Below are 17,529 nucleotides of genomic sequence, written 5' to 3'. Positions count from 1 at the left end.
TTCTAGTAGGCTGGCCGCAGCGCGCTCCTGCCCCTTAAAGGCGCAGTCCAGCCTCTCCTGGGACAAGGAAGCATCCTGCCAGGGAGTGCCAGGCATCCTCTGAAAGTGCAGCCAGGAGATCTTTAGAGAGCGGAGGGCGAGGGGTCTGGAAGAGCGGACGATGCATCAATATAAGGAGAGACCTGTCAGGGTTGCGCAAGGCCAGGGGACCTGTGTGACCCTCGAGGTTCCGCTGGCCTTCAACATGGCCAATGCTCAGGGGTTATGATTATTTATTAAATTTGTACACCACAATTTATCAGACAACCACAGGGTCAAAACATCAAAACACAACACTGAAACACAGAATACATATGATGGGCGTTGGTGTCCATCAACACTGAGAGGCCACGGGTTTCCCCATCTCTGACCTGCAGATTAGCCATGAGAACAGAGCGTTTCAACCTTTTCATGTTGGTGACGCACTTTTTAGACATGCATGCATCGTTTTGAGATACAGTAATTCAGTTGTACAAGCAAGCTGGAGGTTAAGCTTGTTGGCTATTCTGTGTGTGTGCAAGAGAATAATTTGTTCCAGAAAGAGAAGAAGTTTCAAGAAGCAGAAGGCTGTGGTTGTTCTGTCTGTGCAGGGACATTTTCTGTGGGTTCTTTGGACATGCACAGTGTGAAGGAATTAATGATAACAACGGTTTTGTGTAACTTGTTGTGAGTCTCTGCAGAGACAGAGGGAGTCTTGGACTCTTGCTGGACTCTAAGCATGCCTTGACCACAGCAGTGACGAATGTCTGTATATAGTTGCAGTGGCGTAGCGTGGGTTGTCAGCACCCGGGGCAAGGCAAGTAATTTGCGCCCCCTAACCCGTGGATTTGCGCCCCCTAACCCATGGATTTGCGCCCCCTAACCCTAAGCCCCAGATGTTGCGCCCAGTGCGGCCGGCCCCCCTGCACCCCCACGCTACGCCACTGTATAGTTGCTACCAATATGCTTTTATACCTGTCAAGTAAACTTCTACACTTGACTGAATCTTAATGGTGTCTGTTATGTACTGAAGTTCTCACCCTGGACCAGCAGGGGGATACTGTAGATAGTTATGCAAATGAAGGATCAAAAGTGACGTTCAGTGATTGGATAGTTTTAGAAAGTTGTTACAGTAACGTGGTACTGGAACTCTATATAAGCAGGCTGACTGAGCCCTTCAGTTCAGTTCTGTCCTGGCCTGTGAACAAACAAGAGCTGTTTGAAGAATCGCTGTGTCGTCTGATATGTTCACCCACAACTTAACAGTGTCCATGAGTGTTTATTGCCTACTGTGTGTACCTTCAACCCCAAAGACGCTTCCAAGGAAGGAGCTGCGCTGAGATGTCACTCTGCTGAGTATAGACACTGGCACACACACACACACACACACAGCAAAAGTGATGCTAGACTCAGTCCTTTCTAAATCATCCATCAGGGGTTGATGGATTGATCTAACAAAGCTAGCCCCTTTCCATCCCAGAGAAGAGAGCCAGGAACTTTGGGTGACACACCTACACACTGCAGCTAGCACGCTAATATGTCAGGACACACAGTTTGGAAAGCTCTGCACTAGACGCTTCTTCAGGACCTGGGTTCAGGCAGGAAAACAGACCAGGGTATCAGCAGGGTGATGTTGGCAGCAGAGTGCCAGATAGCCATGAGCAGCTCAAAGTGAGATATTGGGGGTAAGAGAAGAAGTCTGGCTTGAACCAGAGCTCATTGGCAGCTGCTCTTCAAAGTGTCAGTCAGGTAAAGTCCTTTTTAAGTGGAGATGGAAGGGACTGAACATGGGAACATCTGCATGTGAAGCATATACAATCAAACCCTGGTTGTTGAACATAATCCATTCCAGAAGCCTGTTCGGCCACTGAAATGTTAGACAACCGAAGCACAGCTTCTGATTGGCTACAGGAGCTTCCTGTACTCAAGCGGAAGCTGTGTTGGACGTCGGCTTCTGAAAAACGTTCGAAAACTGGAACACTTACTGTTGGAGCCGAAAAGTTCCAAAACGGAGGTGTTTGGGAACCGAGGTTTGACTGTACTCTGCTATTGAGCCAGTTGCTCCCCTCAACTGTGCAACACTAAGCAACAGAGATTGTGGATGGGCACAAATCAAGCTGGTGTGTTGCTGAAGGGATCAAAGAGGGAATTGTGATGTGTACAGGGAGTGAGAGACTATGGAGCAGCGCATAAGCTACTAATGACACCATTGCCCAAGAATGAATATTTTTGTTGATGTTTACTGAAAGGTTTTTTGTGATTTTACAGTAAAAGAATTCCACCCACATAACTATATGGTTTGTGTTACAGGATGTGTTCCAATAAGCTTCCACTTCCCATAGTTAATTTATGTGTCTTATGTTTTATACCATTGACAGTTATAGCTGATACAAATGCTGATTTGCCCATTCTGGGTTGTTTTTTAAATGAAGAAAGATTAAAATTAAAAGGCACATCAAGGCACATCAAAACAAAACATGATACTGATGCACCTTTTTTTTTATAAAAAAAACACACCACTCTTAAGGTATTTAAGATACATGTAAGGCTTTCAAAGAGAAAATACTGGTTTGTTTGGGGGAGATGTATGTGGGGAGGGAAGGAGTAAACCACAGGAAATTTGCATGAGACCTTTGAACTCAAGACACAGCTGCTTTCATCATGACATTTTAAAGTTTGTGCACCTAAGGTATTTGTGCTAAAACCACAATGGGGTGCATAAAACCTAAAATGTAGCATGCGAATTCAATAAACACACTGCACGCATCACTTACAGGATCCAGGGTTGCCTGCAGCCCTCAACCAAGGAAGATTTAACTGGTTCCTGCCAAACCTGGACTTGCTCCCCTGTGTAATTTTTAGAATGGTCTCCATTAGAGGAATGGTTTTGTGTGTGTATGTCTCTGTGGACTTCAAGTGATTTAAATATTTGAATAAACATGGATAGGATATGGCCGAACTATATTTTGCTGGATGCATGCAAGTGCCTGCAGCTATTATGCCTGTTGCAAAAACTTGTTCAGTTTCAACTATGGTTGAACTTACATGCTTGTCAAAGGCTAATACCTGTGACATCAGTGACAAAAAGCAGTACAGTCCCCACTAGAGGCAACATCTAATGAATTTAGGCTCTTCTCCATCACTATTAAAGGGAACCAATTTTTCCAGTATCAAAAAGCTTGTGTCAATTCCTTCAGTGGCCATTTGGAGGCACCTGTGATATATGGATTTATAGAGAAACTGCGAAGTTATACCTACTCTTCTATATGCAAATATAGTACACTTCACAAAACAATACTACTTTCTTTCCTCATGCTAGGGCGGGAGGTATATTCTGATCACATGCACCAACTTTTGTGGGATTTAATTTCTAACAGGTGCCTACTGTCTGATCCAAATGTATGCACAATCTTTTTTATTTACTTTATTTAAAACATTTATAAAACACCTTTGATGCTACCTTTGAAGGTGACTCGGAAGCAACAATTAATCCAGAATGTGGCTGCTAGGCTGATGACTGGGAGCGGATGCCGGGACCGTATAACCCTGGTCCTAAAATATCTACATTGGCTTCCAGTACATTTCAGAGCATAATTGAAAGTGTTGGTGCTGACCTTTAAAGCCCTAAATGGCTTTGGCCCTGTATACCTAAAGGAGCGTCTCCACCTCCATCGTTCAGCCCAGACACTGAGGTCCAGTTTCGGGGGCCTTCACTGCGAGAAATGAAGTTACAGGGAACCAGGCAAAGAGCCTTCTCGGCAGTGGCACCTGCCTTGTGGAATGCCCTCCCAGTGGATGTTGAAGAGTAAAACAACAGCATAAATTTTCGTAGAAAATTTATCTGAATTTATCTGAAGGCAACCCTGTTTCAGAAAGCCTATAAAGGTTGTTGTTTTTCCTGTATTTTTGCTAGATCTGCCCAGGCTGGTTGGGGTAACCCAGTCAGATGGGTGTGGTATAAGAAATAAATAATAAGTTGTTGTTGTTGTTGTTATTCTATAATACCTAAGTGCCAGCTTTTGTGGTTAAGAACCCTCAATTGATTCCCTCCCCCCCATCTAAATCTCACTTTAAAACCATCTAATCCTGGATCCCCATGCCACATCCAGCTGTGTCTGGCTGATGAAGAAGAGGGTGCATGTCGCAGATGCCAGAGGCATGTTCTAATAACCATTCATTCTAATAGTATCTAATGATTCTGAAGAACAATATTGCAACAAAAATAATTGTCAAATAATACTAATAATTTCCGGGACAATAATTTCACAAGGCTTGCCTTTTGGCTGATAAACGCCGGTACTATATACAGGGACGGATTTAGGTTTGATGAGGCCCTTTATATGTCCAGCTGTCCTTCGTCAACAACAAATTGTTGCTGTTTTTTGAGTTGAATATATGCTATATGGTAATTTATGAACCTAATAGGTATCTGAAGCCATTTGCACATGCAGAATGTAGGAGCCCTATATATAGAAATGAGCAAACCAGTGATATTTTAGGGAGCAGGCTAGCAGGCAGGGTCCATTACTTACATCATAGGAGCCTACACAACTCAAAACACTGCTGCTGTATGCAGGTTTTATTTTATTTGTTTTTTATCTGTTATTTTGGAAATGTACATCCAGTTTTTTTCTCTTTAATTTTTTTTAGCTATAGCTTGTTTAGCTTATAAGGGACGCGGGTGGCGCTGTGGGTTAAACCAAGGAGCCCAGGACTTGCTGATCAGAAGGTCGGCGGTTCAAATCCCTGCAACGGGGTGAGCTCCCGTTGCTCGGTCCCTGCTCCTGCGAACCTAGCAGTTCGAAAGCACAATGCAAGTAGATAAATAGGTACCACTCCGGCGGGAAGGTAAACAGTGTTTCCGTGTGCTGCTCTGGTTCGCCAGAAGCGGCTTAGTCATGCTGGCCACATGACCCGGAAACTTTATGCCGGCTCCCTCGGCCAGTAAAGTGAGATGAGTGCCGCAACCCCAGAGTCGGCCACGACTGGACCTAATGGTCAGGGGTCCCTTTACCTTTACTTGTTTAGTTTATACGTAAATCCGGTACTGAAATCCTTCTGTACCTTGAGTGTTTGGTTTTTCAAAATTAGCTTTTGCGTGATACAAAACAATCAGGTAAAGAGTGAAAGGTACATCTATGGTCTCTCTCCACTTTTCAACTCGGAGTCTTTTTCACAGTTCGTTTTACATTTCGCGAGAGACACTTTTGTTGTAGGAGCTCACTCTTGATCATGCACAACAACCTTCCGCAGGGCTAGCGGACTGGGGAGTCGCGCAAGCTCAATCGTACTGAGCAGAGCGGAGCAGCAAACGCGCCCCCCCCCCCCCCGCCACCATCGCAGCTGACTTTACGCGGCGGAATGAAGAAGGAAAGGCTGCTCTGCCCAATCCGAGGACGCTGGGACTACAACTCCCGGCATGCAAAGGGACGCGCACGCGCGTTTGCCTGTGTGGGTGTTACAGGAGGGGGGGTTAGCAACAGAGCACAGATTGGAGGAAAAACTGAGGCGGGGGGAGGGGGAAGCCCGTCGTTCGGTCCGGCTTGTCGGGGATGACGCCTCCGTGGGTGCGTTATTTGTGGGGGAGATGTGTGGGGAAGGGCAGGGGAAACTGAGGGAGGCGGGGGGGGGCGTGACGCGCGACTGCGAATGTGGGAATGAGTAGACACGTGTCACTACCTATGCAACTATGTCGCTGTATAGGGGGAAGGGGGCGTGTACGGGCTTGTGTGTGTCTGCGTGCGTTACCCTTCCTTCCCAGGTATCTGACCTTAAGGAAAAGAGTAAAAAGGGGGGGGACGGCAGGACAACCGTATTGGTTTGGGGGCCATGGTGGGCGGGGATATATTTTTGGGGGGTGGCAAGTAGGACTTATTAGTTTGGGGGCCACAGTGGGAGGGGCTGTTTGAAAGGGGGAGGGGAGTAAAGGGGGATCAGTTTTTTTGGGGGGAGGGGTGGCATGGTGGGGGGGGTTGTCCAGTTTTGCTGAATTTAGATTGGCCTCATAGCAGCCAGTGTCTTTTTCTGAGGAAGCTTGTTGTGTTCACTGTCAGCTTAGCGGGTATATTTTGTGGTTATGCACAGGGCTATTTTTCTAGGGGGGTGGAAAAAGGGGGTGCCGGAACTCCTTGTGAACACCTCCGTCGTTCTCTTAAGAATGGCAGTGGTGCCCACCTGAGAAGTACCAGGGCTGAGTTTGGGTTGCAAAAAAAGGAAAAGAAGCCTTGGTATGCATGTCCCTCAGAAAGCCAAAGAAGCGATTGGTAACACTTTTATTTTTCTCTTCCTCCCTTCTACCAGAATTGGCCATCGAAATGGTTGGCATGGATATTCAAGTACAGTGGTACCTCGGGTTACATACGCTTCAGGTTACGGACTCTGCTAACCCAGAAATATTACCTCAGGTTAAGAACTTTGCTTCAGGATGAGAACAGAAATCGGCACGGCAGCAGCAGGAGGCCCCGTTAGCTAAAGTGGTGCTTCAGGTTAAGAACAGTTTCAGATTAAGAACGGACCTCCGGAACGAATTAAGTACTTAACCCGAGGTACCACTGTAGTAGGAAAGGCTTCCCCTAGGCAGCAACCTGAAGGCCATGTGTGCACCTTCAAATTGCCTGATGCAACTGATGCTTCTCTAAGGCTTTTATTTTGCCCCCTTTGCCTTCCTCCCGCCTGCTGTGCAGCACATCTTGCTACAACACAGAGGGGAAGAGGGTTGGAGAAATTGCAACTGTTCTTTTCTGTTGTTAAAAAAATGGGTGTGTGTGAAGGTAAGCTGCAGATCTCTAGATGAGAAGCTTGTACCTGCTGGTTTCTGCCTGTGCAGTTGTTAAAAGCATAGGTGTGGTAGGAGTAAAAATGTTCCCCAAAATGTTGAATTTTCATGCGGAAGCTCTTAGGTTGGAGAGTGTAGCTTCCAACTTCATCTGGCGGAACACTACCCTTTTCGCAGTGTTGGGAACTGCAAGTTCACTAGAATGTACTGAACCTTTGGAAAAATCAGAAAATTAGAACATCTGTATGTATTAGGGGAAAAAACATGCCATTGTGGTATGAGAGATAGTGGCTAAGAGAATGAGATCTAGGAAGCTGCAGTTCAAATCTCACTTCAGCTGTGAACTGAGCTGGGGGTGGGGCTTAAGATAAGCTACCCTCTCTGGACCTTAGTCTTCATATCTGTAATATGGGGATAACAACACTGGGCTAGATGTCTTGCAAGGGCCTACTAAGATAATATACTGAAAATGAGCTTGGCGTTTAACAAACAAATATCTGAATCAGGAATGGAGAACCTCAGGATTCTCAACTCAACATCATGTGTGGTTGGGGACGAAGAGAGTCTAGGACCATTGGGCAGGATGCGGGTTGCCTACCCCTGATCTAAACTTAACGATTGTCTAATATGCTTTATGTTTTGGGGTGGAAACTCTGTATTCATTTTCTTTGATAGAAAAATAGGATGCAAAAGAGCTTAGGGCAGCTTTTGTGTGGTTACCAGCTGGTCCTGTGTGCAGTCATCTGCTTTGGTTTGTGGATGTGGAGAGGTTCTCTTTCATTCAGTATAAAGCAGGTACACCTGCTTTCATCTGAGTACTCTTGGAGGGCGTTTGCATGAGTGGCATCTCTCATCCACTCATACATAAATATTTCCCCTGCCTTTTGTATTCAACCACCACACTTTTGCTCTTAATTTGGTCCCCCAAGACTAGGTGACCTGATAGTGGTTTTTGGCCCTGCGCAATTCGCACTAAATCCAAAGTGTGGTTCCTTGTTCTTTAGTTTCTGTTATGTTAAACAACTGATAAATCTTCCCCGGTACAGCTCTGCATAAAGCTTAACCATGTTCTCCGTTTCCTCATAGAAACCTGGGTGCCTTTGGGACTCCGAGATGATAATTCATTCTCTGGTGACTCTATGATTTCATTGTTTCCATTAGGGTATGAACCGATGCACCACTGGCAACTACCAGAATGAAGAACAAGCGGTTTCTTTTCCAGCGTACAAAGCTTTGCATGTAAGTGTAATCTCTTACCTGGCCGAGGCAAAATTTGAACTGGAGACTTCCTGGCCTGCACTGTCGGCCACTATGCTGCACCAGCTGTTCAGACAGCCAATCCCTATATAGCACCACAGTTGTAGGTGTGGTCAAGTGCCTGTAACCAACATACTTAAATCTGCAGTAATGGAATATTAATAAGGAATTTTGTTTCTGCCAGCATAGTAAGGTGTGGATTTTTCATTGCACTAGTTCTGCCTTCTGTGGTGGCTGGAGCTGATGGGAGTTGTAGTCCAAAGGATCTGGTGGGTGCCATGTTGGGGAATGCTGCCCCAGTGCAGCTAATAGTTTCCTTGTAAATATGCAGATGTGGTATTTTTAAGCAGGCACCCTTAGTAAGGTAAAGGTAAAGGGACCCCTGACCATTAGGTCCAGTCGTGACCGACTCTGGGGTTGCGACGCTCATCTCACTTTATTGGCTGAGAGAGCCGGCATACAGCTTCCGGGTCATGTGGCCAGCATGACTAAGCCACTTCTGGCGAACCAGAGCAGCGCACGGAAATGCCATTTACCTTCCCGCCGGAGTGGTACCTATTTATCTACTTCCACTTTAACGTGCTTTCGAACTGCTAGGTTGGCAGGAGCAGGGACCAAGCAACGGGAGCTCACCCCGTCGCGGGGATTCGAACCAACGACCTTCTGATTGGCAAGTCCTAGGCTCTGTGGTTTAACCCACAGCGCCACCTGCGTCCCTTGCACCCTTAGTAGTTCTTGGGAATTTAAATGGAACGTAGAGTAGGAGGCAGTAGGAGGCCTATTTCTATAGGAGGCAGACAGCTATTGCTTCTTGTGGTCAGTCATACCTTCCCCAAAACCTTGAAGGGAAGCCTCTTATAGAGCACCTGCAGCATTTGAAATGGTAAAGACATGGATGAATTGATACACAAGTACACTGTTCACAATGTCTATAGCGCTTTTCAAGGTAAAGTCCTTTGCAATTATTTTTAAAAAGTAACTCAGCTTTCCATCCGTTAGTATTTATGAAGCAACTTAGCAGCAGTATAGCATGATGCTCCTGAAAAAAGCCACATTATAAAGATTACTGCTGTGATCACAGCCAAAGCCAGCCAAATGATTATCTAGTCTCCTCTGAAATAGTTTCCTGTCACCTGAACCCTATTAATGAGGTAGCCGTGTATGTCTGTCTACGATGAGAGTTCCACAATTTAGGTGCTACCATTGAAAAGGCCCTGTCTCATGGAACAGCATAATCTTACATTTTGTGTGACAGGAGGAGACGGATGAGGGCACCAAGTATGATCTAAGTGAGTGGATAGAATCATGGGAGAAGCTGTCCCAGCCCCAAACCACTTAGGACTTTAAAGGTCAAAACCAGCACTGTGCGTTGGGCCTAAATGCCTACCAGACACTGGTGCAGTTGCCATAAAACTGAAATACTATACTTTATGTGGGCAGCTCCAGTTAACACTCTTGCTCCCATAGTCTGAACCAGTTGCTATTTCTAAACACTTTCCAAAGGCAGCCGCACGTGCAGTAGTATCGTCTGAATTAATGTTATTAGGGTATGAGTGACAGCAGCCAGAGCTATATCACAACAACACGTTTGGGGGCAGTTCAGTCTAAGAAATAGTGGTTGGAGTCCTCATTCTCCCACCCAGCCCAGTTAGCTCTTCCATGCTAGTATGATTTCTTAGCTGCTTCCGCCATCGCTTAATTGTCTGCATGGAAATCGGCGGACAGGATGGCACCAATTCCAAAGCTGACTTTAAATCGAAGCTGGCGGTAGCAGTTTGCCAAGTAGCCCCGATCTCAGCCCAAAGGCATTCAGATGCATTAGCCTTGACAATATTTTGCAGAAGTCCATCAACAGGTTAATGTGGCATTTTACATTCTGATGACTTCTCCCTCTTTCAGATTTCTGCCTTGAAGCAGAATGGACTCTTGCAGTCTCTGTCAGCAACACCCAACGGATGCAGAGAAGCAGGTATGGTTCCAGTTAGCTGAATGTTCCGCTGTGAGTTCTGTTTCTTTTCTGATGAAATGGCACACCGAAGGAGCTATAGTCATCATCCTGTCAGCAACTGGGTCATATACCTTTGATCCCACTGAGAAGATTGTTTTAATTCTTCGGGTGAGCTTAACCAAACCATCCTTTGCTAATTTAGCTCCTGTGTTAGGAATCTGATGCTCTTAAACAATATTTTAATCCTGGATGCTATTTTGACTGGAGTGTGGGCAGGGTTATGGGCATCATTGTATTATTATTATTATTATTATTATTATTATTATTATTATTATTATTTTATTTTATTGTAAGCTGCCATAAGGCATTGTGGAGAGGTGGAACCCAAAATTTCAAAGTAAGTAAGTGTTGCCCTTGGGTGAAACCTAGTGAATGTTACTGTTGGAGGCATTATGCCTCTGAATGACAGCTGCCAGGAATTGTTACTGCGGAGAGGCCTGTAGGAATTTGGTCCTGTTTGTGGAATTCTTATATGCATTTGTTTAGCCACTGTGGGTACAGGATGCTGGACTTGATGGGCCTTTGGCATAATCCAGCAGGTCTCTTTTTATGTTATTATGATATTTAATGAGAAAGTTGTGTACTTACAGCTTTTGATCATAGCAGATAAGTCAAACAACTTGTTTGCTGTGAGTACAAAGCCTTCATGATAGTAATGGAGAGCAGTCACCATTGGCTGTGGGTGGGTGTGTTTGCGTCCATTGAAATACCCGTGTTTCAGAGTTTGATTTACATAAGATCGCAAACACAGTCTCTGCAGCTTACAGTCTGAAAGACACAACTACGAAAATGAGGGGTGGAGAGCTGAGGAAGCCACAAATTCAGGCACCAGTTCTTAAAGTTACAAATGACTAGCTTGAATGGAAACAGCTGAGGAAAAGTGGCAGCTGAATGGAACTGGTCTTTCAGATCCAACGGCATGGACCCCATTTTCCATCTCTCCCTCTGTTGCTGCCTGATGGAATGGCTGCTGCTAGGTGACAGTTAAGGAAGAGCCCAGTGGAGCTGGCCTCTTGGTCAAGTCACTGGAGTTGGCCCTTGCTTCTCATCTCTTCCTCTCAGTGGTGTAGCGTGGGTTGCTAGAACCTGGGGCAGCGCAAGTGTTGCGCCTCCCTGGTGGACCGGGCAGCAAGGGGGCACATGTGGAGCCTGCACAGAGGGGGAGCGGAGCCTGTCTCCAACAGGCTCCTCACCCACTGCCTCTGTTCACCTGCCCACTAGACCAACCCACCTGCCGCTGTGCCTCAGAAGCCGGGGCTCTGTACCTGCCATGGAGGAAAGACATTAGCTGCTATCCAGTGCAAGCAGATTGCCTTATGAACATAAGAAAGTGTCTTATACAAAGTCTGACCATTGATCCATCTAGTTCATTATTGTCTACACTGACTGACAGCAGCTCAGTCAAGGTTTCAGACAGGGGGTCTCTCCCAGCCCTCTCTGTATATGCCAGGGATTAAACCTGGGATCTTCTGCATGCAGAGAAGATGCTCTGTCACTGAGCTGTGGCCTTTTCCCTGGCTTGTCGCACAAAATAGTCAAAATTTATTGTCAGTCAAGGCAAGGACTTATTTTTTTCAAAAAACAGGAGCCGCTTTTCACCTTAAAACTGCTCTTTTAGAAGCGGTTCCATGTTTTGTCTCATCTCTCTCTTTCTCTTTGTTGCTAGATATTAGTGAGGAGGTTCTGCGAGCCCGAGAAGAATGGGACAGTGTGGCAAACATCCATTCGGAAGGTATGAAAGCAACGGCAATGACATTTCCTTCGCTGTTGGGACCAGTTAAACATGGCAATAGATTAATTTAGATGACTGTAAGAAAAGCAAGTGCTGGAGGTACTGTCAAAGAGCAGGAAACATGTCTAAGAATAGTATGTAGTGGGTGTGAAAATGTTGGATGTGATTCAGTCTGGGAATTATCAAGTTATAAAGCATTAGCTATGTATAAGTTACTAGTGCTTCAAGTATTTTGTTCAGTCAATTAAATAAGCTGCTGCTTACTGGTATGTTTAATGCTATGATAATGGGGGAAACTCAGTACTCATGAAAAACCTAGTAGGCAAACTCAGGTGTGATTTTAACCACGTTTGTTGAACAAACCAGGATCAGTCTCATAAATGAGCAAAGTAACCATGGTTTGCTTTGTATCATTGTCACATGTCCTGGGGCATGGCATCAAAACAAATGGGGATAATGGATTTGAACGTCACAAGAAACCTAACACAGATACTATAGTTAGCTGGGGTGGGTTTGGACATACAAACAAACCACAATTAAGCTAAACAAACCATGGATTTAGTGTTCTATACAAACCATGCCTGCATGTGCACTATGCAATCATTCTTCCACCATGGCATTTCTGAATGTGTGTGTTTGTGTGTGTGTACACATACACTTACTATATGCTTCATATTCAGATATATATATATATGCAATTTAATGTGGAGGGCAGGGAGAACTGCATCAGGATTAATGTTGCTTCAACCCTCTCAAATCTACCTTCAAAACTTCTGGATGGCAACAAATTTAAATGGACCAATAGCATTGTTCTTTATCAATATTTAGGTATGGATTTTTTTATTAAAAAAAATAAGATGTACAGTTATTAAAGGCAGACAGAGTCAGACCCTGCGACCATGGAATATGTGAAGAGTGAATTATCCAGAGTTCATAAATTGAAATGGGCCAATGTTAAAGGTGATAACAATGGGGTCTTGAGAGAGTAAAGGTAAAGGGACCCCTGACCATTAGGTCCAGTCGTGGCTGACTCTGGGGTTGCGGCGCTCATCTCTCTTTATTGGCTGAGGGAGCCGGCGTACAGCTTCCGGGTCATGTGGCCAGCATGACTAAGCCGCTTCTGGCGAACCAGAGCAGTGCACGGAAATGCCATTTACCTTCCCGCCGGAGCGGTACCTATTTATCTACTTGCACTTTGACGTGCTTTTGAACTGCTAGGGTGGCAGGACTTGAGAGAGTACATAAGACTATTTAACAGGAAAGCTTAAAATATAATGAACATACTTGATAAAAGCTATTTTTAAAAAGGTAAACTTCCTGGTCCATGTTGAAAAGTGTGCTGGGTTAGCTGAAATTGTGGCAGACTTTTTTTTGTTATTAAGACCAGAATTTCAGAATGGGATTCTAACCGAACCTGTGGTATGTAAACTGAAGCTCTGCTTTTTATGAAGAAAGGACTGCAGGATTAAAGTGGCTTCATTCTTTAATTGATTGTAGAATTAAAGGTTAAGATTACAGATTGCAGCCTTAATGAGATTGTGGTGAGGCTTCCTGCATAAAATCCTATCGTTTTCATAAAAGAGCAGGATCTGAAATCTGCCTCTGGCCATATTATAGGCACCATTTCAGGCTGACACTTCTCGGTGGGGGAAAACCAATTGTAGGTAACATAATTTACTTAACAAACACAACCAAGTACATGTTTGAGTCAATCTAGTCCTCTTGTTTAAACATTTATTGTGCTTTCCCCAGCTCTGATCCCAGGCATGCTTGTTAAGAACGTAAGAACCTTGCTGGATCAGACTACAGATCTATGTAGTCCAGTTCCCACATCCCAAATTCCTCTGGGAAGCTCACAAGCAGTGCAGGAAGACAGTATCCCCCTCCTGCTGTTGTTTTCCGGCAACTTCTCCGCAGAGAGGCACACAGCCTCTGATCCTGGAGGCAGCTTTTCGCCTCCTGGCCCTTGATAGACTTATCCATGCATTTGTCTAATCCTCTTTCAAAGCCATCTTAAGTTGATGGCTGTCACCACCAACTTTGAGGCGGCAAACCCCACTGTTAGCTGTGTGAAGAAGCACTTCCTTTTTATCTGTCCTTAATCTTCTACTTTTCGGCCTCGTTGGAGGACTCCAGGTTCAAATGTTATTAGGAAGGGAGAGAACTTCTCTCTCCACGCCGTGCAGAATTGCAATAACCATCGGTGTGTTCACCCTCGTATACCAACAGGAAAAAAGTCCAATAGGGCTTACTTTCAAGTAAATGGGCACGTAATTGGGCTCATAGATAAGTTAACTAAGTAGAGGTGAAAGAAAGAAAGCGATGCTGCACAAATTCACTTTGGAGTTTTACCCTCTTAAAGGTCTTTCCCCCCTTTTTTTCCTTTTTGATAGAGGTGTACTTGATAGATGACGCACTATTGAAACCTTCGCTTAATTTACCTTCACTTACTTTCTGTGAGACGAGCAGGAAAGGTATTTTGAAGAGGGATCACTGAGTGGTTTACAGTATAAAAACACAAAAATGCACACCCAATACCCTGTGGGTTCAGCCTGGTTGGCCTGTAAGATCCAGACTCCTATTGTCAGTCAAAGACGATGTTTATGAAGGCATTGCAAGGCCATGGCAATACAACCCCAACTGCAAGTACTTGAGGGGTAGCACACCAAATATGACAAAAACACAAGCATTTATACATTTGCAAGCAACATACATGTATGGCGACACTTCCTTCTGCTAGCTTCTACTGGTTTAATCACAAGGCACAACATCTTCCTTATATTTCCAACCTTCCTTTGTTCTTAACAGTTAAGGCAATAGCACTTGCATGTTGTTCTGTGTACCTAGGCTCCCTTGCGCCCTCGGCAAGGAGATGTATCAGTGCTTCCAAAGCTGGGAGAGACCATGGACCAGAAACTCAAAAAGTTTGCTTTTTGTCACCTTTCGCGCTCTGCCAGTGACTTCCTCTGCATCCATTGGGGTTGGGTCTACTCTGCTCCTCTGTCGGTGCACCTGCCTGCCTCCTTTCCCTTTTTCTCCTCCTGCAACTCTTGCCCACTCTCTCCATCTCTCTTCCCTCTGAGCTCTGATGGGCGCTCCACTCGCACATCTAATAGCGCCACTGGCTAATTGGAGAGGGGGGTCCTGCAAGGGCTGCTGCGATGGCTCACACCAGCAACTGGATTCCTCCACTGAGGCAGCCAGAAAGAGCCTGTGCACCTTGTCTGGCCTCCCAGAGCAGCAGAGGAATGACCTGCGGAGTTCATGTGGACTGGCAGGCAGACCTTTAAAGCTCTATGTGGCCTAGGACCCACGTACCTATGGGACCGCCTCTCCTGGTATGCCCTGCGGAGGACCTTAAGGTCCACAAATGACAACATTTTGGAGGTCCCAAGTCACAAGGTGGTTAGGTTGGTCTCAACAAGGGCCAGGGCCTTTTCAGTACTGGCCCCAACTTGGTGGAACGCTCTGTTACAAGAGCCTAGGGCCCTGTGGGACTTGACATCTTTTCGCAGGGCCTGCAAGACAGAGCTGTTCCACCTGGCCTTTGGTTTGGACTCAGTCTGATCCTTATGTTTCCCTCCCCTTATGGTTTTGACTTTTAAAATGAGGCTGCATTTTAAATTGCATTTTAACCTCTATTTTAATTTTTTTTCTTTTTTCCTTATTATGTTTTTACTGAAATTTTATTGGTGTTAGCTGCCCTGAGCCCGGCTCTGGCCGGGGAGGGCAGGGTATAAATAAAATTTATTATTATTATTATTTTTTGCCATGTCAAGCCACACTGAAATGGAGCAATTTTTGTGCCTGCACCCTTGGCAGAGGCCAACCTAACTAACCCCTAGGTACGCCCCTGCTCTCATGGTTCTCTTGCAAACTCAGCCCTTCTCAAACACATTTCAATTTTCAGTTTTATTATTTCTATAGCAATAACATAATAACAAGCAAAACAAGAACCCTGCTCCTGATTGTTTAATCAGCCAGAGGACTGAGAGATGAGGACTATTTTCTCCTGGCTCCTAAAGATCTGTAATGAAGGCACCAGCTGAACCTCCCAGGGGAACTTAGCTCTCTCGCACACACCCTGGCATTAAAATTGTATTGCTTGCCTTTCAAAAAAGAAACATTAAAGTTGCCCGAGACCAAAGCCTTGTTGCTTGCGTTGCTCTCAAAAGTTCTTGCTGCAGAAGTTGGAACTGTGGTCTTTCGCAAAGGAGAACACGCAGGCTCAGCCGAAAGCTTCCGCTTGCTGAAAATGGTAAGAGAGCGATCTAAACAACAAGGACTCCTGCTGAACGATGCTTTAGGTTGTCTCTTCTCTGTTTCCACTTTCTCTATGGTTTCAGCTCAAAGAGCAAAGCGTGAGCATGGAGGGTGCACGCTCCCAGTTTCCCTGTCTCTGAACACAAAATGGTGCTGCGTTTGTTTCCATGCTCACCTATGTAACGCTGAGCAAGTTGCGCACTGTAATCCACATAAGTATATTAAGCAGCTTGAACCAGAAATCAAAGTAATTTATCGTTATGTTAAAATTTGTAAAGTTATTTCTTTTTCCTTTGTGAAAAATGAAAGGTTTTTTTAAAAGTTTTTTTTAAAAGGCCAGACAAAGGTGGCCTGCAAACATAGAGTAATGTGACCAACCTGTGCAGCCCAGATAAGCCTGCTGTGCTAATTCGTCCTGAATTACTCTGAGCATATCTATCAGTTTTGAGGCTTCTAAAAGGTCAAGTGAATGACATCAACTGCATATTTGTGTCAAGATACATATGCTTGATAACTATCATCTATCTACCATCTGTCTGTCTATCTATCATCCATCTATCTATCTATCTATCTATCTATCTATCTATCTATCTATCTATCTATCCACATACACACATAACAGTATTTATATAAAACCTGCCTGTAAGATATTTATATATAAAAGCTGCCCATTGAAGCAAACGTCGAGATAAACCAAAGCTTGCAGTTTGCATTGCGCTGGTCTAGGCCGTAGAGTTGATTGTTTTCAGGACATTAGCAAATGATTAAATCTGAAATAAGATCATAGATTTGATATGATGGAAACTTGATGATTGTTTGTGGATTCTTCCGCTGTTTCAGAAAGAATCATAATTTTGTAGAGCTGTTCTTCACTCCTGTCATTCATATCCCTCACTAGGGCTGAACTAGACACAATTTTAACTGTGTGGATGCAATTAACGTGCACAGTTTCTGTTACATAAATAGTAGTCCTGGGAAGCTTGAGCATCCTTGGAACTATGAAGGTGGGTTTTTTTTTTGGGGGGGGGAGATTGTAACTCTTTCCTTCCCTGCCACAGTCCTACAAAATCTGCCTCTCCCATTGTCAATGGAAACTTCCCTTGAAACGTAAATAGCAGCTTCACTTGGACTATGTCAGGGAGTGAGTTAAACTTCCCCCACTACAGTTCCAAGGCTGCTGAAGCTTTCCCACAGCTATTAACATAAGAACAACAACACACGTTAATTGCATTCATGCAATTAACATTACCCTGCCCCTTAGTTCAGCTTTCAAAGGTTTGAGACTAAAGTCAAACACATTTTTCTCATTTGTAACTGATCCAGCCCTCTGATTGCTTTCATTGCCTCCTTTTCTGTCTTTTCCCAATTGACAGTATCCTTTCTGAAATGAGACAACCAGACCTGCACATGGCATTTCAAATGGGATTGCCCCATTGATTTATATAAGGGCATTATGGTTCTTGCAGTTGTATTTTT

General features: G+C 44.7%; 1 protein-coding gene across 5 annotated transcripts in view; it reads left to right on the top strand.

Moving 5' to 3' along the window:
- The first annotated feature begins 5,362 nt into the window (after nt 1–5,362).
- The window catches only part of ELMOD3 (ELMO domain containing 3), a 29,852-nt gene continuing 17,685 nt past the window's right edge, over nt 5,363–17,529 (top strand). For 2 of the 5 annotated variants that reach the window (XM_083588913.1, XM_083588917.1), the window contains exons 1-4: nt 6,319–6,422; nt 7,955–8,032; nt 9,950–10,019; nt 11,725–11,790. In XM_083588913.1, the coding sequence (XP_083445039.1) occupies nt 6,333–6,422; nt 7,955–8,032; nt 9,950–10,019; nt 11,725–11,790 (304 nt within the window). In that variant the 5' untranslated portion in view covers nt 6,319–6,332. Of the gene's footprint in view, nt 5,586–5,647; nt 5,780–6,318; nt 6,423–7,954; nt 8,033–9,949; nt 10,020–11,724; nt 11,791–17,529 lie in introns of those variants that run through there. The other 3 variants (XM_083588914.1, XM_083588916.1, XM_083588915.1) reach the window with 3 other exon arrangements.

This window comes from Podarcis filfolensis, assembly GCF_964270895.1.
Source record: "Podarcis filfolensis genome assembly, chromosome: 15".
In the NCBI taxonomy this organism is placed as follows: Eukaryota; Metazoa; Chordata; class Lepidosauria; order Squamata; family Lacertidae; genus Podarcis; species Podarcis filfolensis.
The sequence above is the reverse complement of the archived record's forward strand: the minus strand, read 5'-3'. Positions and strand labels throughout refer to the sequence as shown.